The 27,945-nt window shown below is 40.0% G+C and overlaps 1 protein-coding gene across 1 annotated transcript; it reads right to left on the bottom strand.

The window, feature by feature from the left end:
• Positions 1-312: 312 nt before the first annotated feature.
• LOC146003670 (uncharacterized) lies at positions 313-22,061 on the bottom strand. Its single transcript, XM_083142032.1, has 5 exons — positions 21,643-22,061; positions 13,909-14,070; positions 6,476-6,747; positions 5,063-5,174; positions 313-1,986 (listed from the first exon to the last, which is right to left on the bottom strand). Exons 1-5 carry the CDS (start codon positions 21,781-21,783, stop codon positions 1,564-1,566), a joined length of 1,110 nt encoding a protein of 369 aa, XP_082998158.1. The 5' UTR covers positions 21,784-22,061; the 3' UTR covers positions 313-1,563.
• Between the last annotated feature and the right edge of the window lie 5,884 nt (positions 22,062-27,945).

The following is a 27,945-nucleotide window of genomic DNA, read 5'->3' as shown; positions in this document are numbered from 1 at the left end:
TGAAATTGACGAAGAAAGACTCTCAAAGAACATCCAAGACCAGGCTGAGATATGAACCTGGGACCCTTGGCATTCTCGCATGCTGTACTAATCACTCTGCCACAGAGGTCAGTCCAATCAAAGAAGGTGCACAAATACACCATCATTTGAAAAACATTATCATGGTTGTGATTTTGTGCCATTTGCAGTTCATTACAAAAAAACTATACTTGAAAACATGTTTCCCATCACACACCTGCTCTATATTTGGACAACAATGATTAAAAACGGGAAATAATGAATTCTACAACTCAATAGAAAAAATACACACAATGAAGGACTTCAAATATACTAATAAAAATAATACCAATTAGAAGCAATAAAAAAGTTTGCAAGAACATGTATGTGGAAACGAAAAAATCATGATTAATCAAAATGAGTTGCTAATCAACCCTAAATGAAGATGCTTAATTTGCTGATCACACCCTTAGGTGGGAATTTTTCACTGCCTGTATGGCGAGGCTGCAGTTGTGATCACATTATTTCAATCTTGGTTCAAATCACTAAAATTATGAAAGCAAACATGTTGTTTTACCAGCACTACAACTTTTTGCACGATAGCTGATTTAACCTGCGTTCTTGCAGCCTTGGACTCCGCTTCACTGGGATTGACGCAGATTGCGGTGCTACGTTTTGAGTAACATAGTCACTGCAATCAGATTCGTTCTCTGAAGATTCTGTTGTACAGCTATCTTCCGCATTATCACGTTTCCTCTTCCCACGTTGCAACCTAACGTCTTTTTCTTTAGTGTTGGCAGAATCTCGGTCTTTACTGATATCAACATTGCTGCACCTGTTTAACACTATACTCGGATTGTACGGATAAATGCCACTCCTGCTGAACCCGATGTATGCATTCTTTAGAGTTGCACACTTCTTGAATGACTTCTGGAACAGCTGGGCGACCACTGAAATGCTAGCAGATTCCTCGGAGTTTTCTTTCAACCAAATCTCTAACAGATTACTGTTGCAGTTTCTAAACTTGGGGAAAAACCCTATTTTCAATGGCTGAAGGAAGTTTGACAAATATGGAGGGAATGAGCACAGGATAATGTTATTATTTTTGCAAAAGTTCCATGACTTGAACGAAACGTGTATCTTTTGGCTATCTAGCAAGATTAATACTTTATTTTCACTCAGCTTCACAAAGTTTGAGAAGTGTTCCAACCAAACAGACAACATGTCGGAGCAGCTTAGTTTCTGGGAACTGCTGTATCCAGCATAATCTTCCGAGCAGTTATTCAAAAATTCGCTCTGAACTTCATCGCTAGGGAATATGAACATCGGAGGCATGTATACACCATCAGCACTTACACAGGTCACGAAAGGCACATACTGTTCTCGTTTAGAGTCTGTCTCGTTGATGCTCTGAACAATACTCACGTTATTGTCTTCAATAATTTCCAAGTAGGACATGTAAATGTTAAATATTTGGCAAGGTTGGAACTTGTGTTTGTCCATGAGATGTTTCAGATTCTTGAAGAACACTTGCACAGGGGAGATTTCGCCGGACTTTCTTTTAGGTCACAGCATCCTGTGCGGATCCTCCTGGAATTCTGGATGTCTCGAAGTGAAGAGGCAGTACCAGTTTTTCCCGGCCGTCTTCGTAGATTTTGGAAAAGGGTGTTTCAGTCCATTGATCTCCGCAAACTCATATGCAAGTCTTCTAAAGTTGCCCGAAGTTATATACAGCATGTGGTTTTGCATGTCCGTGATGGCGGTACACAAATCTTGCTCTAGTTCATCGCTGAACACGGTGCCCCTCCCGAGCCTCATGGAATATGGACTCTCCCTCTCGAGTCTTCCCAAAAGGGTTCTCCGTGGTACGTTGTACAACAAAGCAGCTCTCCTGGATATGTGATTGTACCTGACGGCGTTAATTGCACTGATCATTTGTTCAGGTTTCCACAGTCTTCTCTTGACTCTTGGTTGGCATGTTGATAGAACCTAAAAGTAAATACAGAGTAAGTCAAAATGATGTTCTCGATTTAAAACCTACATTACTCATGTTTAATATGACTCTTGATATTATAAGACACAATTTTAATAAATTTTTTCCCATTAAAAAAAGAAGAGTTCACAACAAAACCGATTCCCTATGGATAACCAAGGAAATTAAAAATCTGAGCAAATTAAAACGATCATTGCATAAACAGTGTAAATATGCAAACAGCCCTACCCTTAATGATCATTACAAACCGTTCAACAAAAATTACAAGAAAACATTAAAACATTGCAAACAGTTGTATGTAGATAAAAAGTTGAATAATTCAGAAAACAAAACTGAAGAACTATGGAAAATAGTTAATCATATAAGAGGTAAAAAAACAGACACGAATCAAGATATCATATTACAGAGGCTGTTCAGCGTATATGTGACCAAACGCAATTCCTTCCCCCTGCACTCAGAATTAACTCACCCAACCTTGGTCGGGCATGTTTGTCAGTGTAGTGTGTGAGCTGTAAAAGAGTGGTAGTATTTTCTCACTGGGCCAAAAATCCTGCCCAAACTAAGCCACTTTTGGGAGGAGTACGTTGTATAACTTTTCCAAGCGTTTGCATTTTCTGGCTGGGCCGAAAAAGCTGCCAAAACTGAGTTGCTTTTGGGAAGGTTACGTTGTAGCCCTTTCTGATGCAAAGTTCAGTGTGTCAATGATCAGGAAGTAGTGTAAGAGCAAGGATTGTGACGTTCATTTGACTTTATTCAAGAATGTGATCGGCAAGTATAAGGAATACATGGCCCCAGCGTTCGGTTCTCCAACAACGGGGACGAGAACATGGCCGTGCACACAAGCCACCATGTGCAAGGTGCAGTTAACAGTTTCCAAAGACATAGTTAGATGATTCGCCATCTGTATTTGGGTTGGCCATTCTGCAAAGTTTCGCCTGCATACTGGTGGTGGCTTGTGTGCACGGTCGTGTTCTCGTCCCCTTTGTTGGAGAACCGAACGCTGAGACGATGTAATCCTTATACTTGCTGATCACATTCTTGAATAAAGTGAAATGAACGTCACAATCCTTGCTCTTACACTACTTCCTGATCATTGACACACTGAACTTTGCATCAGAAAGGGCTACAACATAACCTTCCCAAAAGCAACTCAGTTTTGGCAGCATTTTCGGCCCAGCCAGAAAACGCAAATGCTTGGAAAAGTTATACAACGTACTCCTCCCAAAAGTGGCTCAGTTTGGGCGGGGTTTACGGCCCAGTGAGAAAATACTACCACTCTTTTACAGCTCACACACTACACTGACAAACATGCCGGACCAAGGTTGGGTGAGTTAATTCTGAGTGCAGGGGGAAGGAATTGCGTTTGGTCACATATATGCTGAACAGCCTCTGTAGAATCAGGTAATGTAATAGAGACAGAACCGCAAAAAATAGCCAATACTTTTAATAATTATTTTGTTCATGTAGCACTAAACCTGCAATGTAACATCAGCGTAACGGACACATACAAAGAAAAGTTAAATAACGTGAAAAGATCTTTCATGCATTCTATATATATGATCCCTACTACAGACGAAGAAATTTCCAACAGAATTCGCATTATGAAAAACATAAAGTCAACAGGACTAGATTCAATGGCGATTAACGTGATCAAAGAGATTTGCATGTACATGAACGAGCCTTTGGCTAAATTAATTAGTGTATGGAAAATGGCAGCTTTCCAGACTGTCGAAAAATATCAAAAGTAATTCCCTTATATAAGAAAGGAAATAAAACAAAAATTGAAAACTACAGACCAATCTCCTTATTGTCAATTTTTTCAAAAATTTTCGAAAAATTAATTTATAATAGGATAATAAAGAATGTAGAAGATAAAAAGATACTCATAAAGCAACAAAATGGTTTTGTGAAATCGAAAACAACAAAAAATGCAATTTTTGATGTAATTGATAATATTCTTTCTGCCATAAACAAAATGTATTCTGTTGTTGGAATTTTTTGTGATTTATCAAAAGCATTTGACTGTGTGAATCATCACATACTACTAGAGAAATTAAAATACTACGGAATCTGCGGTCTATCAAACAAATTAATAGAATCCTATTTATCGAATAGAAAACAGAGCGTTGCAATAAATAGCTTATCCAATAATGGGACACAAACAACATATTACTCCGAATTGAAAGATGTGGTTATTGGAATCCCCCAAGGATCGATACTAGGACCCCTATTGTTTTTATTGTTCATAAATGACCACGCATTCACTGTTTCAGAGAAAAACGACCAGTGCAACTTGGCTACTGATGGCATAGTGGTAACATTGTTGCCTTGCCTTGTAATCAAAGGGTCCTGGTTTCGATACCTAGTGGAGAAACATTGCACAACCTAACTTGGAGCTTAACAAAACAAAAAGAATGTAATATAATTAAGCCTTGTTTCCATATTAAAAACACTAAATTGCTGACCAAGGCAGTTTATTAAGATATAAAAACACTTAACAGGTAACGTTTCAACCCTGTATCAGGGTCTTCCTCAGACGAAGAAGTAAACTAAAATGGTTTCAACCCTGTATCAGAGTCTTCCTCAGACGAAGAACTAAACTAAAATAAGATCATTTTAGGGTTGAAACGTTACCTGTTAAGTGTTTTTATATCTTAATAAACTGCCTTGGTCAGCAACTTAAGTGTTTTTGAAAAATAAATGGAAAAATTTTCAATTCCGTAAAAATATAATCCAGGACTATTTTGATAAATAACTGTTACATTTGCCAAATTACTCGTTACTTTGCTCCTCAGGTTCCAGGAGGTGAACAAAAAGTACCACTAACTAGAGAGCCCTCCCATTTCCCACCAACTTATGCCTATGTGTGTATGTCTTGCTGCCACTAACATGCACAAGAGAATATCACCCAGCTAGAGGGCTAGAGGGGTTAAGGAGGTGAATTTCACATTCATGTGGACACAATATTTTCTAGTTTAGATTATATAAGTAAATAATTCTACTGACTATTTCATTTTCCAGAATTCTTGATGAAACTTGACTGTCTATAATGTTAGAATTACTTTTACTTGCCTTGAAAACAATAGGTCTTTCTTGTGTCCGTGTGTTACTGTCCGATGTAACCTTTTGTGGAGCATCATTCACGGTGGATTCATCTAACTCAGTTTCGTCCTCTGAATAATCCCTAAGGAAAAAAAATGAAAAATGCTTTTGTAGACAATATTTGTATCAGTCGTCATTAGAACAAATTCTTTATAAAAATTTAACCCCACTTCCCCTAAAACCAATTCTTTCTCTTACCATGCAATGTTAATTGAACACTATCCATTGCCTAGTACTTTTAACTATACTTATCTTAACACTACGTTTCAAGGGAGCACTTCTCCTCTCGCCTTCAGGTGAACAAATTTCATTTTGCCGGTGGTGGATCAAACATATGACAGGTTTGTGATTTTTTAACAAGCCTGGTGTTCCAGCTAACTTAATCATGTAATCGATCCTGCAATCAGTCAAAAACTAACTTAAGAGGGACATTGCATGTTGATTTACACTTTAGAAATTCCCACTATTCACAGTACGCCATTTCCTTGTCATAACAGTTGCTGATAGGTAGTACACAGGTCTGCCACCAGGTGTCAGCACAGAACAGACGGGTGTAATACCTGTGAACCATGGCACATTTTGCCAACAGCTGTCAGTACATGTGCGGACAGCATGGACAGCGCTAGATGATGTGTTTTCTGTAGAAGGAGAGCGTAACCACAGCAGAGATTCACAGGCGACTGATAGCAGTGTGTGGAGATCATGCAGTCACGAAAAACCATGTACAACTGGGTGGATGGCTGGAAACAGGGCCACACAACAATGGAGAAGGGAATCAGTTCCGGAAGGAAAGTGACAATGGTGACGCCAGTCACCGTCTCATAAGTGGAGCCGCTTATTCAGAACAGGTGTATAATGTTCTCGGAAATGGAGGCAGCCACGGGAACACCAGTCACCCTGTATCGCATCATGCATGAACACCTTAAACTCGGGAAGGTGCCTGCCAGGTGGTATCCCAAAGCTCTGAATGCAGCACAGAAACAACAGCATGAGTAACACTACACTAAACATATTAAAAGACAGAGCTGCTATGGGGTTCCAGGTGCTACCACACCCACCATATTCTCCCAACTTGGCTCCTTCTGATTACACCTGTTCTGTGCTTTGAAGAAACCTGTGCGTGGACATCATTTCACAGACATTGAGGACCTGCAAGCAGCTGTCCAGACATAGGTGCGACACACTCCAACAAAGTGGTTCCAGGAGGGCCTGGAGAAGTTGGCACACCACTGGAGCAAGTTTATAGAGCTGAATGGAGACTACATTGAGAAGATGGACATATCTACAGAGGTTCAGCTATTCTGTGGGAGTGCAAAAAATAAATAAAGTGTAAAGCAATATGGAACGCCCCTCGTACTTTTACAATAAGAATTTCAAAATTACCCTTCTTCACAAGTTTCAATTTTGTCTTCAAAAGTTTCAATTTTATCCTCCACTTCTTCACTGTCCGTCGGGCTTTCTGGTGCAACGTTGGTTGTAGTGCTGGACCCTTCTACATGTCCATTCTTTCTATCATCTGGAATCAATTCTTGGTGAGATTCACTGCCAGGTGCAGGAAATTTGTCTGAATTTGATTCTGTGATCCACACTGTATTCAACTCCAAGCATTGATAGTCACAATCACCTAGCTCAGGCTCCTCAACCTTGATTTCAGTCTGCAAGTACAGATTAAATACAGCTTCAAATACACGTTCACACAGAATAAACAAGGTATTTTTCAGAATTTCTTTTTCATTTCTCATTATGAGACTTATGCTAAAAATTTAAAATAATAGAATCTTAGCACATGCACATGTCATGATGAATAAAACAGGATAAAGACCCACGTAACAGTAAAAAAGTGTCATGATTTGAATTGTCTTAACTCTGGAGAGGTCGCGTAGTGATATTTTAAACCAGGTTTGTGCTATTTATTTCTTCTTGTATATATGCATTGGAGAATTAGGTTGATTGAATGATTTGGTGATTTAAGTCACCTTTATGCACAGTAAGGCTAATCGGGACTGGACCTACAGTTTAAAGTGGGATCCGAACCACTTGTGCCTCCACCAGATATCAAACCTGGGACCCCTTGATTACAAGGCAATGACGCAACCGCTGCGCCATCGGGGAGGCCATATAGTAGTCTATGGTTGTTACAAGAAATAAAAACACATTTTTAGTTGTGATGTTTCAGGAGAACACACGCTTCCTTCATCTGACATTTCATTAATCTTAATCAAACAAAAATAAATGTCAGATGAAGGGAGCGTGTGTTCTCCTTAAACATCACAACAAAAAACTGTGTTTTTATGCTTGTAACAACCGTAGCCCCTCCAGGGAATGCAGTCTTAAAGTAGCACTGACCGTGCGGGCGGAGGGATTTGCGTGCTTTGTTGAGGCTGAGAGCTATAGCAGAAGTAGATTTTTCTACCAGCAGGGTCACCCATGCTGGACAGGTCTCAGAAGAGAAGCCAGACTAAGGCGTTCTGCAAAGTCCCATCTTACCTATATATCCTACCCTATTTTATTGGTCTGGTCAACGGCTCCAAAGGCGGAAGAAGATGGATAGTCATCTCAATGGCTGAGGAAGAGGAGGAACCTAGAGGAGTAATACCTCTTTAAAAAACCTTGGTCCATCTGGCTCCGCATGGCAGTACCTTGTAAGGGCCCCTTGCCAGGGTTATGGTGAAGTCCTCAACGGCGGAAGTGGCGGAGAAGAAACTCTCTCAGCACGGATGGTGGAAGAGGCAACTCAATCTCACTAGAGTTTAAAAGTTAGGATCTGCTGCCTTGCAGGCGGAAGAGGGATCTTTAAAGGCAAGGGGAAGAAACCCCAAATGAAAATCTGGCAAGCCTAGAGGCCAAGAGGAGGCAGCCCCTCCATTAGGCTAGCTAGGTGTAGGGCCAATAACCCACCCAGAGTGAAACAACAAATAGTCAGAGAAATAAAAGGAAAGAATATGGACGGATTCATTGGAAGCAACAAGGCAAGGATAGGACAACGACATTTGGAACATGGAATATTACTTCTTTAACAGGTAAAGAAACTGAAATTGTTGGAGAAATGGGGAAATATAAAATTAAGATACTAGGAGTTAGTGAAACTAAGAAAAAAGGAAATGGAGAGAAGATCCTGGATAAAAATTACGCACTTTTCTACTCGGGAATAAGTAAGAAAAACAGGGCTAAGGAAGGAGTAGGAATTATTCTAGAAGCAAACTACAGAGCAAAAGTGATAGACTGGGAACCAGTGAGCTCCAGAATAATAAGAGTAAATTTAGATCTAGAAGAAAAAGTAGCACTTATACAAGTATATGCCCCAACACAAGATGCAGAAGAATTTGAAAAAAGACCAGTTTTACACAAATCTCCAAGAGACAGTGGATAAAGCCAGAGATATTACAAGGCATATTGTGATAATGGGAGATTGGAATGGTAGGATAGGAAATGAAGAAGAAAGAGGACATGGGAGTATGGGAAGACATGGAGCTGAAAGAACAGTAAATACAAATGGAGAACGAATGATAAACTTTTGTATAGATAACAACTTGCTCATAGCTAACACATTTTCCCCCACAAGCAGATTCATAAAATAACTTTTGAAGCTGGAAATAGAGGAGCCAGAAGTACAATATATTACTTTACATACACTAGGACAATGAGATATGCAGTACAGGATGTTAGGATATATAGAAGTGCAGAGCTAAGCACTCAACATAAGACTACTCATCATGAAAACAGGATTTAAAGAACCAAGAAGACCGAAAAGAGAAAGATATACAAAAATAAAAGTAGCCCAACTACGAATCCCAGAGAAAAGATTAGAATTTGAAAGAAGAGTGACAGAAGAATTGAGCATAAGAGAAGAAAAAATTAATGGGGAAAATACATTGGAAAAGAGATGGAATGTGTTAAGAACAACTCTGCTTAAGAAAGCAGAAGAGGTGTGCGGACTTACCACAATAGGAGGACAAAAGAAAAGAACAAAATGGTGGGACAATGCTGTTAAAGAAAAAGTTAAAAAGAAGAAAGAAGCTTGGAAAAAGTATATCAGATATAAATAAGAAAATAACTGAAATGAATATGTACAAAAAAGAAATAGTGCCAAGCAGGCAGTAAAACAAGCAAAGTTGGAAGCTTGGGAAGATTTTGGAAGAGAAACTGAAGAGAACTATCAAAGAAATGTTAAACAACTTTGGCAAACAGTCAAAAACCTTAAAGGGAAATATGGAAAGAGAATAAGGAATATAGAAGATAGAGAAGGGAACATCAAACCAGAAAAAGAGGAAGTACTAAAAGTATGGAGTGAATATTATGGAGAAATGTTCAAACAGAATCAAGAAATGGAAGAGAGAGGTAATGCTGCAGAGAGAGTACACGGTGAGAGCCAAGATAGAAATGGAATCGAACTGTTTGAAGTAGAGTTGGCAATACAAAATATAAAGCTTGGGAAAATCAGCAGGTGCAGATGAAATATCCCCAGAGCTTATCAAATATGGAAGAAAGGATGGATGTGGAGATGTGGAGAATATGTAAAGAAGCATGGGAGAATAACAACGTACCAACAGACTGGGAGAAAAATGTAATAATACCAATTTACAAGAAAGATAGTACAATCGAGTGCGAGAATTACAGATCCATATGCCTGTCCTCAGTAGATATGAAGATCTACACAAGAATTCTGGAAATGAAGTGGAAACCAGACTAGAAAAAGAGCAAGCTGCATTTAGAAAGAATCGTCAGACACAGGATCATATATTTACACTGCAGGAAGTCATTGAGAAGGCATTAAATAAGAAAACAGAAACCTGTGTGGCCTTCCTGGATCTGAGAGCAGCTTTCGATACGGTACCAAGAGAACAACTATGGGATGCACTGGCAAAAATTGGAACATCTCCTGCACTGGTACAGAGAATACAAAGTGTATACAAGAGAGTGAAAGGAACAGTCAGATCAGCAGGGAAATGCTCAGATGAATTTAAGATAGAAATAGGAGTAAAACAGGGAGACAGCCTGAGCCCCCATCTGTTTATCATCCTAATGAACCAGATTATCAAACAATGTAAACCAAGAACTGGGAGATACAAAGTAGGAGACCGAAAGATGAGATCAGTACAAGTACAATAATTTGTATATGCTGACGACATTGCCCTGGTGGCTAGGAATAGAGAGGAGTTACAGAAGGCGGTAATTGAATGGGCAAGTACAATAGAAGACAAAGGAATGAGCATGAACATAGATAAGAGTAAAGTGATGGTGGTGACAAAAGAGAGAGATACTGCACCCCTAAATAAACAGTGGAAAGAGAAGCAGCTGGAACAAGTAAACAGATACACATACCTAGGAACAATCATAACGATAACATCAAATGGAAGAATGGATGAATAAGTGAATAACAGGGTACAAAGGGCAAACCAAGTGTACTATCAACTCAACAACACTTTAATTGGTAAACAGGAAATAAGTGAACAAACGAAGATGATGATTTACAAGACAATCTACATTCCCACATTGCTGTATGGAACCGACAGCTTAACATTATTACCAAAACAGAATAGCAGATTTCAAGCAGCAGAGATGAGATACCTACGAAAAGTAGTAGGAAAGACTAGAAGAGATAGGATTAGAAATACCACCATTAGAGACCAGTTACAGCAAAAACCACTATTGGAAACAATAGAGAGAAAGACACTGCAATGGTTTGGACACGTTACAAGAATGGAGGAGGATCGCAAGCCTAGACAGGTGCTGGATGCCAGGGAAGAGGACGACCAAGAGTTCAATGGGAAGAGTATGTGGAAAAGATAGGAAAGAAGAAAGGGAAAACAATGCCGGAAGTTCGAAAACTAGCCTTGGAATGAAAGTGTACAGGAAGTGGATGATGGAACCCGACGCTTAATGGCAGAAAAGGATGGAAAAGAAGAAGAAGTAACAACCGTAGACTACAAGAGAAATAATTGTACTACATATTACGTCGTTCGTAAAGTACGTTCCACTGATGAATACCGTGGTGCTGAAAGTGGGGCAGTGTGAATGCGCATGCACCTTGTGTAGCCACAACCTTGATGAAGTGCACACGTCAGTCTGAGGCAGGTTGGTCAGGATAGTAGTGCGTTGTTGTTATGTTTCAGACAATCCAAACTCCCGCCACGTGTGAGGTGCGATCCGTGATACGTTTTCTGGATGCACGTAATGTTCCAGCTGCGGAGATCCACCGTCAGATTTGTCAGGTGTATGGAGAAGGAATAATGAGTGCTTCAATGGTAAGAAGATGGGTGAGACAGTTTCGTGGTGGACGGGTTAGTGTTCATGATGCAGAACAAAGTGGTCGACCGTCTGTTGTGAATCCCAATTTGGTTCGTTTAGTGGAAGAGCAGATTAGGGAGAACAGACGATTCACTTTGTCTGAGCTGTCATTAGAGTTTCCACAAATCTCCAGAACTGTGCTGTATGAAATTGTGAATTTCCTTTTTGGCATTTTCGGAGAGCTGGTGAGGGACCCAACGGTTACACAATTTGAAATTTCGCAAATTGTGTAACCGTTGGGTCCCTCACCAGCTCTCCGAAAATGCCAAAAAGGAAAGAATGGGAAGTGCATTAAAGTTTTTGAAACGGTATAGTGAGGAGGGGAAAGAGTTGTTGGATCGGATTTTGACTGGAGACGAGACATGGGTTTTGCATGAAACCCCAGAACAGAAATGAAGCACCATGGAGAGGAGGCACTCCGCGTCACCGTGGAAAACGCAACCAAACCCAAAGCTTACAAACAAAAAAATTATGTGCACTGTGTTTTGGGATAGGCATGGAGTATTGCTTGTGGAATTTATGGAGCATGGACAGCACATCAATGCCGAAACCTATTGTGTGACACTTCAAAACCTGCGTCGTGCAATCCAAAACAAACGAAGTGGCATGCTCAGTCGGGGTGTCATTCTCCTCCACGACAATGCTCGTCCACATGTGGCAAATGCAACTCAGGAACTCCTGACGACCTTCCATTGGGAAAAACTACCACACACCCCTTACAGTCCTGATCTTGCCCCATCTGATTTTCATTTGTTCCTCCACCTTAAGGCATTCCTTGCTGGAAAAATTATGGTACTGACGAAGAACTGAAACGTGCAGTTTCCCAATGGTTCTCCATTCAGGCGGAAACGTTCTATGATAGGGGTATAACGAACTTGGTATCTCACTATGATGCGTGCTTGAATTCTTATGGCGATTATGTGTGAATGTTGTACCATGTATATATTCTCATCCCTATAAAGGTCGTGATATTACTATTTATATTTTTCGTTTTATTGCATGATGGAACTTACTTTCCGAACGACATTATATTTACGTCTCATTTCATGTGTCCCTCCGCATGCATGCTCTGTTATTAGGACACCCCACTCACTCATCATTTGTTAGTTTGGCTCCAGATATAGTGAGAACAAGTTTTCTTTTTGGGCCTGGTCTTATTCACCCAGTGCAGCCTATTGTGGGTTATATTTCCGACTCTTTTTAACCACATGTGACCTGACTTGTTTGCCATTTTACAAAGGATCGTGCAGAAGACAAGAGGATTATGAGGCTGTGGTGGAGTGTAGAAAAGGAAGAATGCCATTGATGATATTCAATATTATGAAACAGTTTACTGCTTATCCAGAGAAATGAAGAGGAGCACTTGCAGCATCCTAAAACACTGCAGAGCAGGATAACAAGGAGAGGCAGAGGATGAACACCTAAACAAGCCAAAGAAGATACATTTTTAACTTGTGCAATCATTAGGTTCTATACCGGGTTATGTAATAATATTAGTAATAATTAAGAAGTTAAATTCAAAACATTATTTATGTTTCGCTATATTGCATAAAATATTGAAAATAATGTATTAAAGAATATAAAAATAAGTACAAGAATAAATTTTTAAAAAATTGACAGAAATAATTCAAATAAAACTGGTCTAAAACACCCAGTGTGACCCCTCGTGTCCAAAGAGTTAACGTGACCTCTCCTAGGTTAAGCTAGTCTTCTCCAGGAATAAGTGGTCAAAGCAAAAACTTGGTGGGGAAAGAGAATAAATGATGGGTTGTAATTTTCTAGTGCTACATGTTATCTTCTGTTTTATCCATCACAGTGCCAGGTATAAGTGTGTGTTTCATTCCAAAATTAGTAGTCACAGGTAGAAAATACTACTTCCCTAAATCTTTGATATCACCGCATTTGGCAACCACGCACAGCACTAAGAATCATTGTTATGTTTCATTTTCATTATTTTATGTAGATTTGAAAACTTGCTTTGGGTGCATTGTAACGTTACAGAACAGAATGATCAAAAATTAAATAATAACACAGATCTCCGGTAAAATATTGGCCAAGTACTGTACACTCGCATGCACAAGCATTGCTCTGCAAATTGTCCATGGTGCTCCTTTCATTAATTTCCTCTTGTTTCCTATGTGTCTTTAAGGAATGAATTTTCGCAAATGCTGGTGTAAAAGTTGTCAGCAGCTTAGTTGCCTTTTTTTTTTTTTTTTTTTTCAATTCTTGAACCTCCCATTGGGTAAAACAAAGAGAATCAACTTGGTGATGAACAAATTGCTTGGTAATACTTATGTATCCCACTCTACAAACCAATGCAAGTTGAACCATTGCAACAAAGAGTACACAAGTAACCTGGAAGAGACAGTAACTTTTGTTACTTCTGTCATTATAGTGGAAATAAATCATTACACTTGTTAGAACCATGCAAACAAAAGATAGTCATTTCAGGTACAATTAAATTTATAATCACTTTCTACCAAACAATCTGAACAGTATTTAAGTACTGTGTTTTTAACTGTGCTTACCTTTATATCAACAGGAAATAACGTGTCTGGATTTGGTGTCTTAAAAAGTCTCATCAACTTAGTTTCTGCTTTCACAGTGTACGATCGAAAATTATGAAGTAGTTCTACTTTAGCTTCGCACACTTCACAAATGGACTTCGGAAGATCATCCTCCTCACAGACCTTAAAAACAAAGTGACGATAAAATCCAAAATGGAATTACAATTTTACTTCCAATCATAAACAATATATATATATATATATATATGGAAGGCTTGTGTTGCTTCAGCCATAAACATTCGGGTTTAAGAAGGCTAGAGAGTTAGTTAGTGTAAACTTTAAAATATAAACACATCGGATTAAAAATTATTCATTAAGCTTCGATAAAACAATACACTTAGATTTAACAAGAGAACACTCGCCTAAACCCTTCTGGTTTTCATGGCAGCCAACTGATGAATGAGAAAAGTCAATTCGTGTTGTTTTATGTTGATATTATCACAATATTGTCTTTGTCACTTATTACTTCACCGTCTCATATTTGTACAGTGTACCTGAACTAGCCTAGTGTCAAATACCCCCCTGAGTGAGAGAGCGAGAGAGAGAGAGAGAGAGAAAGAAAGAGAATTACATGTAAAATTAATGTAGAAATAAGCAAAACTGGGATTATAAAAAAAAATTCTCAACTTTAATTTCAGAAAACATACTCACTTTAGGAAATATCATTTAACTTTCTTTTGTACAAACTTATAACATTCTGATTTGATTGTAGAACTACTGTACAACCATTTGAAGATGCACCTAGCTTTATTGAATGAATGTAGCTTTATTGAATCAAGTGGTGTTACTCTCCCATGTTACCTGCTTCACTGCAAATAAAACAACTCTTTTCATACATGTAGAAATTGCAGGAAAATTTGAAAGTTGTTGGATGTTTTCTTGTGTTGTTTTAGTTCCTTAACAGCCGACCCAAACCCCACAATCCCAGCACTCACTTTTTGATACAACTAGCCAACCTTGTACTTACCTGCAACAACTTCTGCTTCGGTGACCAACATTACCTGCAGATACGTGGCACAGCTATGGGTACCCGCATGGCCCTCTCTTATGCCAACCTGTTCATGGGCAGGCTGGAACAGGAATTCCTTGACCCCCAGCAACTGAAACCACTCCTCTGGACACATGGCGAACCCTCCCTCACTACATTCCTAAACCAACTGAATGATTTCACTACCCTCAAATTCACCTGGTTCCACTCAAAAGACCAAGTGACCTTCCTAGATGTGGACATCCACATTGCGGGAGACCACTTGGAAACTTCCATACACATCAAACCGAACAACCACCTCCAGTATCTCCACTACTCCAGCTCACACCCCTACCACACCAAAAAAGCCATCCCATTTTCCCTTGCTCTCAGAGGCCAGCGCCTCAACTCATCCCGCCAAAACTACAACCTACGCCTGCACCATGCCCTAACCGACCGTGGCTACCCCTCCACCCTCATCAACAAACAAATCACTAGAGCCACCTCCCACAACTGCACCAAACAACCCAAAACCAACCCTCCAGCTCTGATCACCCAATACCACCCCCACATTACGAAAATCAGACATACCCTCAACTCCCTCCTCCCCATCCTGCACAGTGATCCTGACACTAGGGACATCTTTCGGGATAAACCGAGGGTCGTCCTAAACTACATAGTAACTTGGTGGGGACACTTGCCCCCGGTGCTCCCGCCCCCCCACAAATATCAGATTTAAAAGAATTAACAAGCTAATGGTGCTTGTGTTAAGCTCCTGGGACTTGAGGATCGAGAAAATGAGTAAATCTTATGATTTCGTAAATATAACAGTCGCTTAGCACAGTAGTCTTGCATGCTATTTTTATGGGGTAGCAAACTTTTTGATTGTGCCCAAGTTCAATTCTCATCCCCAAAATTTGGGTCCCAAGTTACTTCCCTGCCAGACTACATTTCTGGTGGGGGTTTGAAACACCAAAACTGTAGGTCCAGTACCGATTAGCTGGTGAACTTGATCTTTTTTTCTGTTAAGATCCAAATTTAAATCGGCAATTTTTCAGCAATTATTAAAAATATATTTTGGTAAAAAATGAAGTATGGTCTGACCTCATTTCCCATTTAAAATTATTGAGGTACCCCCATGCAACCCCTCTAGCAGGTACAAAGGCTCACACATATATGTACGTGTGTGGGGAGAGAGAGAGAGGAGAAACTGATAGGTGGAGTAAAATCATTATCTTATTCTGTTTCTTGACAGTCAGTAGAATTTCCCCCCACTGGAAATTTCTTAAGTACCACACTGTATACAATACAATACAACTCGCCACTTTAGTGCCTCTGCGATGGTACAATGGTAGCATCGTGGCCTTCTAATCAAGAGATTCCAGGTTTGATACCCGGTGGAGGCACATAGTGGTTCAGATCACACTTTAAACTGTAGGTCCAGTCCCAATCAGCCTTAATGTGCATAAAGTGAACTTAAAACACCAATTCAATAAATCAATCAACAACTCGCCACTATAAATTAATTACACCAATCACATGTTTGAAATTACTAAACACTACTTTCCTTGACAGTGGCATGCCCAGGAGGGGGGAGGTTGATGGGTGTTACAAGCCCCCGCCCCTTTTGGGTAAGCATCTCTAAAATGGCAACATATATGACATACTGCTACAAAAAATTTTGAAAATCCTGAGCATGCCACTGTCCTTTGAGAACTTAGCATAAATTACTCACAAAGTACGTAAAGCAACGTTAAATGGCCAGAGCATAAATAGTGTAGGTATCAGTGGCGTACGCAAGGGGGGTTACGGGGTTTTACCCCCCCCCCCCCCATAGCTTGTGAAATATTATGGAAAATGCTGTGTAAAAAAAATATATGGCCAATTTATCACAGTCAAAGATCTGGGACAATACTACTACTAATAATAATTATTATTTCCATTCAGCACGAAGAAGAGCACAGCATTCCAAACACTTGCGTCTTTCAGAGTGACTGCCTTGAAAATTGACACGAATTCTTGAAAATAAAATATGAGGGCAATTATGATTTTAAAAAGAGAAAAGTTGTTTTGTATCTCAGTTGCAAGGTTCAATACACAGTACGCAGGATTTTTTTTTTTCGGGAGGGCTACATGACTTCATTTTGGAGGGCAGGATGAATAATAAATATACGTATCTTTGGAGCTTCTCAAATTGTATTCAAAGACAAAAATGGTAATCGGGACTCACATTAAAGGAGGTTTCGCATTTACCCTTTTTGATTTTTTAAAGTTCTTCACGGATTTTTATTTGAAAATTGATTTTCTCAAAATTTCGGTAGGGGCTGTAATCCCATCAGCCACCCCTCAATGAACATGTATTCTTTGTGTGAACAATGAGAATTAACTAAAGAAAGTTCTTGGTTGGTTGTAAGCTGCTAATGTATAGACAAAGGCTAGGTGGACAAGAATACAGTCACCAGTCCGCCTTCCCATTGTTGGTAAGAACAGCGAGACAATCCAGATGTGAATTATCGTGGACATTTATGCGGGGAAGAAGCCGGAAAACTTCCAACTAATTCCGGGAATCAATTATCGAACCCGGATCTCTCGCGTGGTTGTCAGATGCTCTACCGACTAGACCACCACACCTCCTTGGATGAATTCCATACTTTGATTATTACAATTTATTTTAATATATTTTCTTGTTTTTATGGATTTTCTTTACACTTAAAATGTCTCACCTCGTTGACCAGACAATTATTTAGTAACTAAGAAATAAATAAAATGCTCCAAGAATTTGATAAAAATCGAATGACTAGAAAGTAATTTCGTTCTATTGCTTTCATAAATACTATATCTATGTAGATCTCGACTACTTAACCCTGGAATGGTAACGCGTAGTCTCTCAGACGACACTTCTCACAAAAACTAGTGACCCACCAGTCGTCTGTCAGTCTATGCGTTACCGTTTGCGTTACTTTTTTATTTACAATGGATGATATTCTCAAGACTAGTTTTGAGATAAATGAAGTTTTATCGCAACTAGAAAGAAGTGACAGTGATCAACAAGAAAGTGATGTGGATGATGGTGAATTGGTTGGTGTTGGACAGGGAGAAGATGAAGTTTCTGAGCACAATACACACACTGAAGCAGACGATACTGACATGGACCCGGACTATAACCCCTCTAATGATGAAATGTCAAGTTTACAAGGTAGGTGTGCACCAACTAGTATGAGTCAAGATAGCGACAGTGATAATGGTGTTCAGCCTACCGAACCTGAATGAGCTATGCATCCAAATATTGTTAAACTTCCAAAGACTAATTTGAAAGGTAGAAATGGTCATAAATGGTCTGCTAGACCTCCAGGGCCTTAAAGAACTCATACACCAGCCCGAAATGTGGTTCATTTCTCTCAGAAGCCAAAAAATGAAGCAACTAGAGTAACTAAACCAATTGAAGTATTCTCATTACTTGCAAACGATGAAATGTTTCGAAAAATATTGCAGTTTACGAACCAAGAAATAGTTTTGCAACAGTCTAAATATAGTAACCCAAGTGCAACTGTAAAGGAAACTAACCTAGTTGAGCTAAAAGCTCTTATTGGGCTGCTAGTCTTGACTGCAGCTCCAACCATCTAAGTTCTGAAGAGCTGTTTGATCCGACATTAGTGGTTCACATTACATATCTGTAATGAGTAAGAAAAGATTTGACTTTTTAATAAATTGTCTTCGGTTTGATGATAAAACTACTAGAGCTGAAAGACATGTCAATGACAAGTTTGCCCCGATCAGGGAACTATTTCAAAAGTTTATTGAACTATGCCAAAGATTTTACACTCCAAGATCATATTTGACGATAGACGAACAATTGTTAGCATTCAGAGGTCGCTGTGCCTTTAGAATGTACATGCCCAACAAACCTTCCAAGTACGGAATCAAAATATTTATGATGTGTGATGTGAAAACAAAATATCTTATAAATGCAATCCCGTATATTGGCAAAACTATGGACACAAACAACCGCCCCTCTGCTATGTATTTTGTCAGGGAACTTTCACTACCAGTGCACAACACTAATAGAAACCTCACTCTTGATAACTGGTTCACTTCAGTATCTCTAGCAAAAATGATGCTAGAAACTTACAAACTGACAATTGTAGGCACAATGATGCGAGACAAGCCAGAGATACCTACAATAATGCTCAAAAAAAGAGAAACCTGGCAGTTCAAACTTTTGTTTTGATGGTCAAAAAACAATGGTGACATACCAGGCTAAACAATCGAAACAAGTAGTTCTTCTATCTACAACACACGAAAAGCCAACAGTCGGTGCAAGTGGAAAGCCAGATATCATAGAATTTTATAATTATACTAAAGGTGCTGTAGATAGTTTTGACGAAATGTCAACTTTAATGTCATGTTCCCGGAAAACAAGAAGATGGTCCCTATGTGTATTCTATGAGATGTTGAACAGCATTCTTATAAACTCCTATGTTATTTATGTTCATCAAGCAATCTCAAAGAAAGAGAGAAACCAATGACAAGAAGAGGGTTTGCCAAGGAAATCTGTATGGAACTCACTACTCCTCAAGTCCAGGAATGACAAAAACTGCTAAATTTGTCTACAAATCTCAAGCGACATATGGACCATCAGCTCCCTCTGCTCAAGATGTTCACAGAAAACCAGGAACAAGAAAAATATGCGCAATTTGCCCAGCCAAAAAAAGGAGGATGACCAGTGTGCAACCTGTGCCAAGCATATTTGCTTAGAGCATCGAGGAGATGTGTGCATAGAATGTGGTAAAAAAGACTAAATCTCATACAAATATCAAAAACCATGGGTAAAATTTTCGTATCCCCAAAACGTATTTCTTCAATTTTACAGGAGAAAGTACTTACCGAAATGGGTTTATTTATACTTTAGGAAGGTCTTGGAAGTTTGCTTTCACCTGGTTGAAATTTTTTTGCCGATAAATCATGTAATTTTCGACATTAATGTCACTCCGATGCACGAAAGCTGTTCCCTTGATGTCCGTCTACTACGTGAACCAAATATTTGCGAGCGTTTCATGACGTAACAACCGGTCAGTGTTTCCAAATGCGCGGTTTTGTAACTGTGTAACAGTTCTAGAACGTAAATAAACGTGAGTTACTGTTCATCATTTCTGATTACGAACTTGCGACAACATGACGTGCACAGGATCAGTGGCGTGCTCAATGTGAGGTTGATGGGGGATATAACCCCCCCCCCCCTTTCGCCCAGTATCTCTAAGGCTATTTATGAATGGTTCGTGGGGCTATCCGTCAATGGTTCGTGGGGTTATCCGTGAATGGTTCGTGGAGCTATTTATGAATGGTTCGTGGGGCTATCCGTCAATGGTTTGTGGGGCTATTTATGAATGGTTCGTGGGGCTATTTATGAATGGTTTGTGGGGCTATTTATGAATGGTTCGTGGGGCTATATATGAATGGTTCGTGGGGCTATCCGTGAATGGTTCGTGGGGCCAGCCGTGAATGGTTCGTAAAAAAATTCCAATTTTGAAAAACAAATTTAACTATCTTTCCTAACCTAACAGAACCTAACCTAACCTTGCCGTGCATGGTTCGTGGGGCTATTTATGAATGGTTCGTGGGGCTATCCGTGAATGGTTCGTGGGGCTATTTATGAATGGTTTGTGGGGCTATCCGTGAATGGTTCGTGGGGCTATTTATGAATGGTTTGTGGGGCTATCTGTCAATGGTTCGTGGGGCTATCCGTCAATGGTTCGTGGGGCTATCCGTCAATGGTTCGTGGGGCTATCCATGAATGGTTCGTGGGGCTATTTATGAATGGTTTGTGGGGCTATCCGTCAATGGTTCGTGGGGCTATCTGTCAATGGTTCGTGGGGCTATCCGTGAATGGTTTGTGGGGCTATTTATGAATGGTTCGTGGGGTTTTCGAACCCGAAAAAAAAAAATTGAAAAACAAATTTAACTATGTTTTCTAACCTAACAGAACCTAACCTAACCTTGCCGTGCATGGTTCGTGGGGCTAATACGGTATTTATGAATGGTTCGTGGGTCTATCCGTGCATGGTTCGTGGAGTTTTCGAACTTGGAATAAAATACAAAATCAGTAACACGAAAGTAGGTATTTTTCTATGAAGGAGGTTGCAACACTGCATAACCACTGATCATGGACTACGCTAGTCAAGATTTCTCCGCCATATCTCGTGCAACACAAGCGAAAGCGAACAAAATCAAAATACTCGATATTTCGAAAATTGAGATTATTTGCGTGCAAAAAACGAAACGCGAAATAGAAGAATCCTTACGAATGCAGAATATGTAAGTATCAATGTGAAAAATACGAAAATAAGGGAATTAGAGACGTTTGGTGGTTACCGAAATTTTAATAAACCATGTAAAACATTGTAATTTATAATGTGCATGTCTTAATTAAAATAATTTCTAATTTTTACATTTTTTAAACATTGTTTTCCTAAGAGTAGTCTGAGAGACTACGCATTAGCCATATGTTAGCATTAACGTATGGCATTGAGGCATTACCAATCCAGGTTTAATAGTAGTAATTCAGCTAATTAATTAATTATAAGTATTATTAAATAATTATGAGTATTATTATTTAATTAAAGTATAATAAAACAATGGTAATCTGAATTTGGATATAGTTTTAGAAATAACCGCCCCGCTTGATGAAATCCTGCGTACGCTACTGGTAGGTATAACCGTAATTCACTTACATTTACCGGTAAACATTCATTAATTTTTGTTACTAAATCCATGTTATTCTCTGAAGTGTTGAATAGGCAGATCTTCCCTTCGCCTGGAACAGCACAAAGGCGACAGTATTTATCGAACAGAAATGATATGGATGAAGTCATTGCGGCGATATAACTGATAAGATCTTATTGTAAATAGTTTGTAATATAGTTTATTTTACAATATCCTCTTTGGAGGAGTGACGATGCTTCGAACATCATTTATGTATTATGCCTGTGGTCTATGAACGAAGTCCTTATAAATATATATCCAGTCCTTTAATAAATATTTGTCTTCACGCATTTTCCAATCACTCAATAATCCAAGCAAGATTAACTAAATAAATAAATCCATAATATTTCCACATTCGTCACACACAACACATCTATTCAAGTGTTCCAAGGCCGGATCTTACGATTAAGCCCTAATCGCACAGAAGAACAAACACTAACGACAGAAAACATAATTATTTCATACATATGTGATTTTAACACATTAAAATATATGCGATAACGTTCAGGTTGCATACTTCAGGATTTTTTGGATACCCCATGAACGAATGCTTTAATATTTCTAGCAAACTTATTTCTGTATGGACTTGGACAATTCGTGGGTTTATGATAATTGTTCAAAGACCTTTCACAGATACTAGACCGCAGGACGCTTCTCCCACTGATGGGCGGCCATCTTTTTTGTAAGATCCGATTTTAAGTACATTTTACTTGGGATTACCGCTGTAAGATCCGAACAATCCGTTTCACTTTTTTTTCTTTTTTTTTTGCCCGAGACGGAAAATTTTGAAAATACCTACATTTGGAATTGAAAATATTCGGGATTTACAGACACTGAAAAAATAGCTTTTCCAATAATTTTCCAACATCGAAAATCGGGTTCTTGTACAGTGCGTTCAATTTAAAAGAGGTACGTAAGGTATATTTGAGTCTTGTTTTTGTTGTTGTCGTCCGTTATGTTCCGTCCGTATCGTTATGCCTATTGCTACAGGAAAAGTTTATTGTAGCGGAAGAGAGGGAAGGGGAGGTGACAAGGGAGGGAAGGGGACGGATGCATTGTCAGTTGCCTATACCGCGTTTGGTAGAACCTGTCCCCTTTCCCGCGCTAGGGAGCGCTCGAGAGTTTCGGTGCCAATGAGAAACGAGGAAAAAAGCGTCTGCTGGGCAGCGAGGAGCGAATGAAAGCCAGAAGAGAGGCGCTTACGTAGACGCTGTTGCGACGTTGCGTATTTTAATTGGCTACCTGGCTTTGACTTTCCCCAGCACGGAGAAAAGGGAGCGACCAGCTAGCGCGGGAACCGGGACAGGTTGTAACAAACGCGGTATAAGCCAGGACTCCGTAATGTCATACCAGGTGGTTATAATTAAAGTGACGGTGTTCAGAGTGGTACAGCACGGGCTGTAATGAGAGTGGCAGTCTGAAACTTCGTAGATATGATAATGAAGCAATGCGCTCGCGAATTATGCAAAAAAAAAAAATAGTTCCAATTCTCGCCACCAGGGTAAAAAATGGCGCTGTAAGCAGTCAAAACGTGGAATTTTCCGTAACTCTGACGTCAAAGTCGGTGACATTGCCTAACCATTGTGTGAGCTCCCTGGTTGTTGTTGGTGACGCTTGTTGCTTTTTTTTCCCTTTAGTGATGTGAATGTTCGCCGAACATTAAAAGTTTGATTTTTCCCGTGTAAAAAGCAATGGCTATTGCGAAGAAAGACCGTGCACTGCTAGTGAAGTTGTTTTACCAGAATGGGAGCAATAGTAACGCTGCACTGCGGAAATAACGCCAACAGAAAGGGCTGAGAAGAGGGCCCATGTCAATTAATGGGCTGAAGAAGATGATGAAGAAATTCGAGGAAACAGGTGAATTGGGTGTTGCACCAGGGAGAGGAAGGCGGCCCATCCCCGTGGAAGTTGTGGACGAAGTTGCTGTAGCTGTAGCTGACCGTCCAGCACATGCCTCAACTTCTGCAACCAGTGCTAGAGCTGTGGCACGTGAATTGTCACTCCCCTGGTCAACAGTTCGCAAGGTATTGCGGTGCATTTTACACTGGTATCCCTACAAGATTCAAATTGTGCACCAATTGAAACCCCAAGATATTCCACAACGCCGTGAGTTTGCCCATCGGTTTTTGGCACGCATGGAAGTGGATGACATGTGGCCGGGGAATATTCTGTGGACTGACGAGGCGCATTTTACTCTGGTCGGTACAGTGAATACTCAGAACTGTCGCATATGGGGTTCCACTCGTCCACATGTTGTGCAGGAACAACCATTGCACTCAGTTTACGTGACTGCATGGTGTGGGTTCACTAGCTCCTTCATTCTTGGTCCGTTTTTCTTTGAGGAGATGACACCTCGAGGGCCTGTTAGTTGTACAGTGACATCTGCACGTTATAGGGACCTCCTTGTGAGTAGACCTAGTGTCCGGGTACCAAGTCATCAATTGGCGCTCGAATTATCATTTGGCGCTCGATCGCCTTAATGGATTTCTCTCGTAAGGCGCAGTGTTGCCAACTCCTTACCCAAAAAAATCACCAAGGTTGTGGCGCTTGTCGTAGCCTTTTATGATGTATATTTTGAGGGCAGAGTTGGCAACACTGTGGGTTTACTGTAGCCTTTTATGAGGGGGGGTTATTGCCCTCTGTTTACATCTGGCAACACTACCGTAGATTGACAGTGTTGTTAACCTACTGGGTTTTTTCACTGTAAATTTTTATCAAAGGACCTGAGGGGCCTATGTATTTTTTATGTCTGGCAACACTGTTGGGGGCCTAGTGTTGGCGACACTGTGGGTTTTTACTGTAGTCTTTTATGAGGGGGACCTATTGCCCCCTTTTTATATTTGGCAACTCTATTGGATGTTTTGTTTGAGGCTCGAAATTATTATTTGAGGCTTGAAATTATTATTTGAGGCTCGTCGGTGTTGCGTACCCACTCCACAAAAATTCTACTATATGATCTTTCACTGGCTAAGCTAACCTAAAAATAGGAGTTGGCAGCACTGACTTATAAACCCACTGGGTCCTCTTGGCATGTTTTTTTCATGATGTGTTGCTAGGCTATTGGGCATCTTGGCGTATACAATGTATATATTTTGAGAGGGGGGTTATAGCTTTTTATGCTGTACGAATACTGGAAGCTTGACAGTGACAACCAACAGAGTAGGTAAACCTACATCCAGGAACTGGCAACACTAGTTTCTGACAGTGAATTTGAAATAAAATATTAAACAAAATACATGAGTAAGCACTGTGATTACAAATAGTACCAGTGTTATGCCCCCAACTCCAACTGGGCAACTGGGGAAAATAATTGTACAACAATTTGTACCTAATTGTACAATACTTGTACCTAATTGTACAACATATACACAGACATAAAAGAGAGAGCCTTCCCGTAACTTACTTCATGTACAATTTATATGATTTTACAACTGTGAAAAGAAAGCATATGTGTTCTGTATGCACACATTTATTCTTATTTTTCGAAGTTGAATGAAAGCACATGTTTTTACGCTCTCGTAATACTAACCTTGCTCCACTGATTTTAAATTGCTTCCATCCGCTTTTTTTTTCTGTGTTATTTCCGTATGCACGCAACATTCGCTTTCAATAGACAGAAGGAGGGCTCCGAGTTTACAATTTATTAAATTAAACAATAATTTATGTAAGAATATACTTGTACTTACCGAACACAAAATAATAAAAAGCACATGTGAATATTTGCGTGTGTTCATGTTATATGACGACTGAGTAAAAAAATAATGTTGACTCCCCGAAAGATAAAAGTTCCTGGTTCGACATCAGATGCATGCAAATTTTATGTTTTGCTCTCCAAAATCTTGATTTTTATGTTTGTGCTATTTGTCATACAGCAGAGGAGAAGAGGGGAGAGGGAGGGAAGAGTTAAACAACCGACAGCTGCCAACACCCACCCTAACCTAACCTAACCTAACCTAACCTAACCCACCCTAACCTAACCTAACCTAACCTAACCTAACCTAACCCACCCTAACCTAACCTAACCTAACCTAACCTAACCTAACCAGGTCTAACCTAACCTAAAGCAAGAAGCTGGCAACCTTGCTTGAGGCTTGCCTTACAGTGCATAAAGCAAAGTTGCCAACCTACTGGTATTTTTGCCATAGCCTTTTACAAAAAAGAGAGAGGAGAGAGAGAGGGAAGAGTTAAACAACCGACAGCCCACCTACAGCTTTTTTTTGTCTAACCTAACCTAAAGCAAGGAGTTGGCAACTTTGCTTGAGGTTTGCTTTACAGTGCATAAAGCAATTTTTGCCAACCTACATATACTGGGCAAGGAGAGCCGGCACTGCCGTAAAAGAGAGAGAGATGGATGGGTGGTAACACTGCACGGGTTCAACGTCATCAAGTAAAAATCGCCTTAATGTTTTTTTCTTGTAAGGCATGAGCTCCATTTTCTCGCAGTGTTGCCAATATTTTACTCGAAAAAAATCACCAAGGTTTTTTCTTGGTCTAACCTAACCTAAAGCAAGGAGCTGGCAACCTTGCTTGAGGCTTGCCTTACAGTGCATAAAGCAATTTTTGCCAACCTACTGGTACTTTTGCCATGGCTTTTTACAAAAAAAAAAAGAGAGGAGAGAGAGAGGGAAGAGTTAAACAACCGACAGCTGCCAACACCTACCTACAGCTTTTTTTTTTCTTGGTCTAACCTAGCCTAAAGCAAGGAGCTGGCAACTTTGCTTGAGGCTTGCCTTACAGTGCATAAAGCAATTTTTGCCAACCTACACACACTAAACAAGGAGAGCCGGCAACAAATATGTACTGCCGTAAAAGAGAGAAAGATGGGTGGATGGCAATATAGTATGTGCGTGCGTGTGTGCGTATAATATGTAGCATTATTAACTAGAGTGTGTTGGCAATTTACTTACAACTAAAAAAAATAGAGATGCCAACGTTGCTGTAAGATGAAAAGAGAAAAAGAGATTTATGGCTGGCAACAGTAATGAGCGATGTCCTCTTATTGTAAATTTTTTCCAAGTCCCGGGGGCCAATGTTTGTATATCGTGACCTTTGTAAACCTCTCTCGGGGGAACGATGTGTCACACACACACACACACACACACACACACACACATACACACACACGTGTATTGTGACGCAAGCAAACAGACAAAATAATAATAATAATTGTTGTTTTTTAGGATTCCTGGCCCCCATAACCCCGCCAGGAGTGTGTGGTGCCCAACCAAAAAAGTAAAGGTTTTCCCGTACGGCCTTCGAACGTAGAATTGATTGACGTGCGGGCGAATCTCTTCCGGAATGTTTTTCAATTCGTACATCTGACCATACATGCTATTTATTATTAATTTAGCCGTGTTCTGTTTGGCATCTATTTCGAGCAGTTTGCCCGGCGGTAAAGTCTTATTGTTTTTAAATTTTTTGATTTTTTACGCAAGGCCATGATCTTGCGTATGCACGTGACATTGAGCGTGTCTCGTGAAAAATACACGTGAAGATCAGCTTCCGTACAACCGGCTGGATTTGTAACGCCGCGATAAACATTAACTTCCGTACCGGGCAGAATGCCTGTTCCGGCGGCGTGGAATTCGCGCCACTCCCCAAGTTCACGTTGAAAGGGGAGAGGCCGGCTGCGACCATGATGCTCGGGTAGAGTGACGTAAAGTCCAATGTCAAAATAATCTCATTCTCTGTTCTGTTTTTGAGTGCTACGTTTATGTGAGGGTTACGGCGTACGCAACCCCCGACCAGCTTGTGATGATACTCGAGATACGACTGTGGGAAACACAAATATTGCTTGTTCTGCAACGCTTCGTTGAAATAGTAATGCGAGAGATGCCAGTTGAGTTTGTGCTCTCGAACCTGGTCCGCTCGCAACACGCTCTGGCAGCACAATTCGGGTCGCCCTAAACTCAGAGGCCTAGTGAGTTGGCAATACTGACACGACCTAGTTTTTGCTTATATTGTCGCCGCAACCGGATGTTTTTTTTTTGGTGTATATTGGCTGCACTGCATCCTGTTTATTGCAAAAATAATCCACAGTGGGTTGGATATTACAAACAATACGAGTCCGAGTTTTGAAAGTGTAATGTCTGGCATCGAATACCCGGTGACTATTTCTGATACATCAAAATTCGAAACACGAGCACGAGATGCAGAAGGAAAACGCTTAATGATCAACGTGTATTCCTATACGTTGGATAAACATGTCGTGCATCCCCGTCAGGATAAGCGATGTCGACGATGATGATGCTCGTGTGATTAATCTTCTTCTA

This window comes from Lepisma saccharinum, chromosome 20, assembly GCF_977018435.1.
Source record: "Lepisma saccharinum chromosome 20, izLepSacc3.1, whole genome shotgun sequence".
NCBI classification, from domain to species: Eukaryota; Metazoa; Arthropoda; class Insecta; order Zygentoma; family Lepismatidae; genus Lepisma; species Lepisma saccharinum.
The sequence above is the reverse complement of the archived record's forward strand: the minus strand, read 5'-3'. Positions and strand labels throughout refer to the sequence as shown.

Coding starts and splice junctions, on each gene's coding strand:
- LOC146003670 (XM_083142032.1), bottom strand. CDS start 21,783: ATGACTTCATCCATATCATTTCTGTTCGATAAATACTGTCGCCTTTGT. Junction 6,748..13,908: donor TATTTCCTGTTGATATAAAG/GTAAGCACAGTT, acceptor CTGTACTTGCAG/ACTGAAATCAAGGTTGAGGA. Junction 5,175..6,475: donor ATTGAAACTTGTGAAGAAGG/GTAATTTTGAAA, acceptor TTTTTTCCTTAG/GGATTATTCAGAGGACGAAA.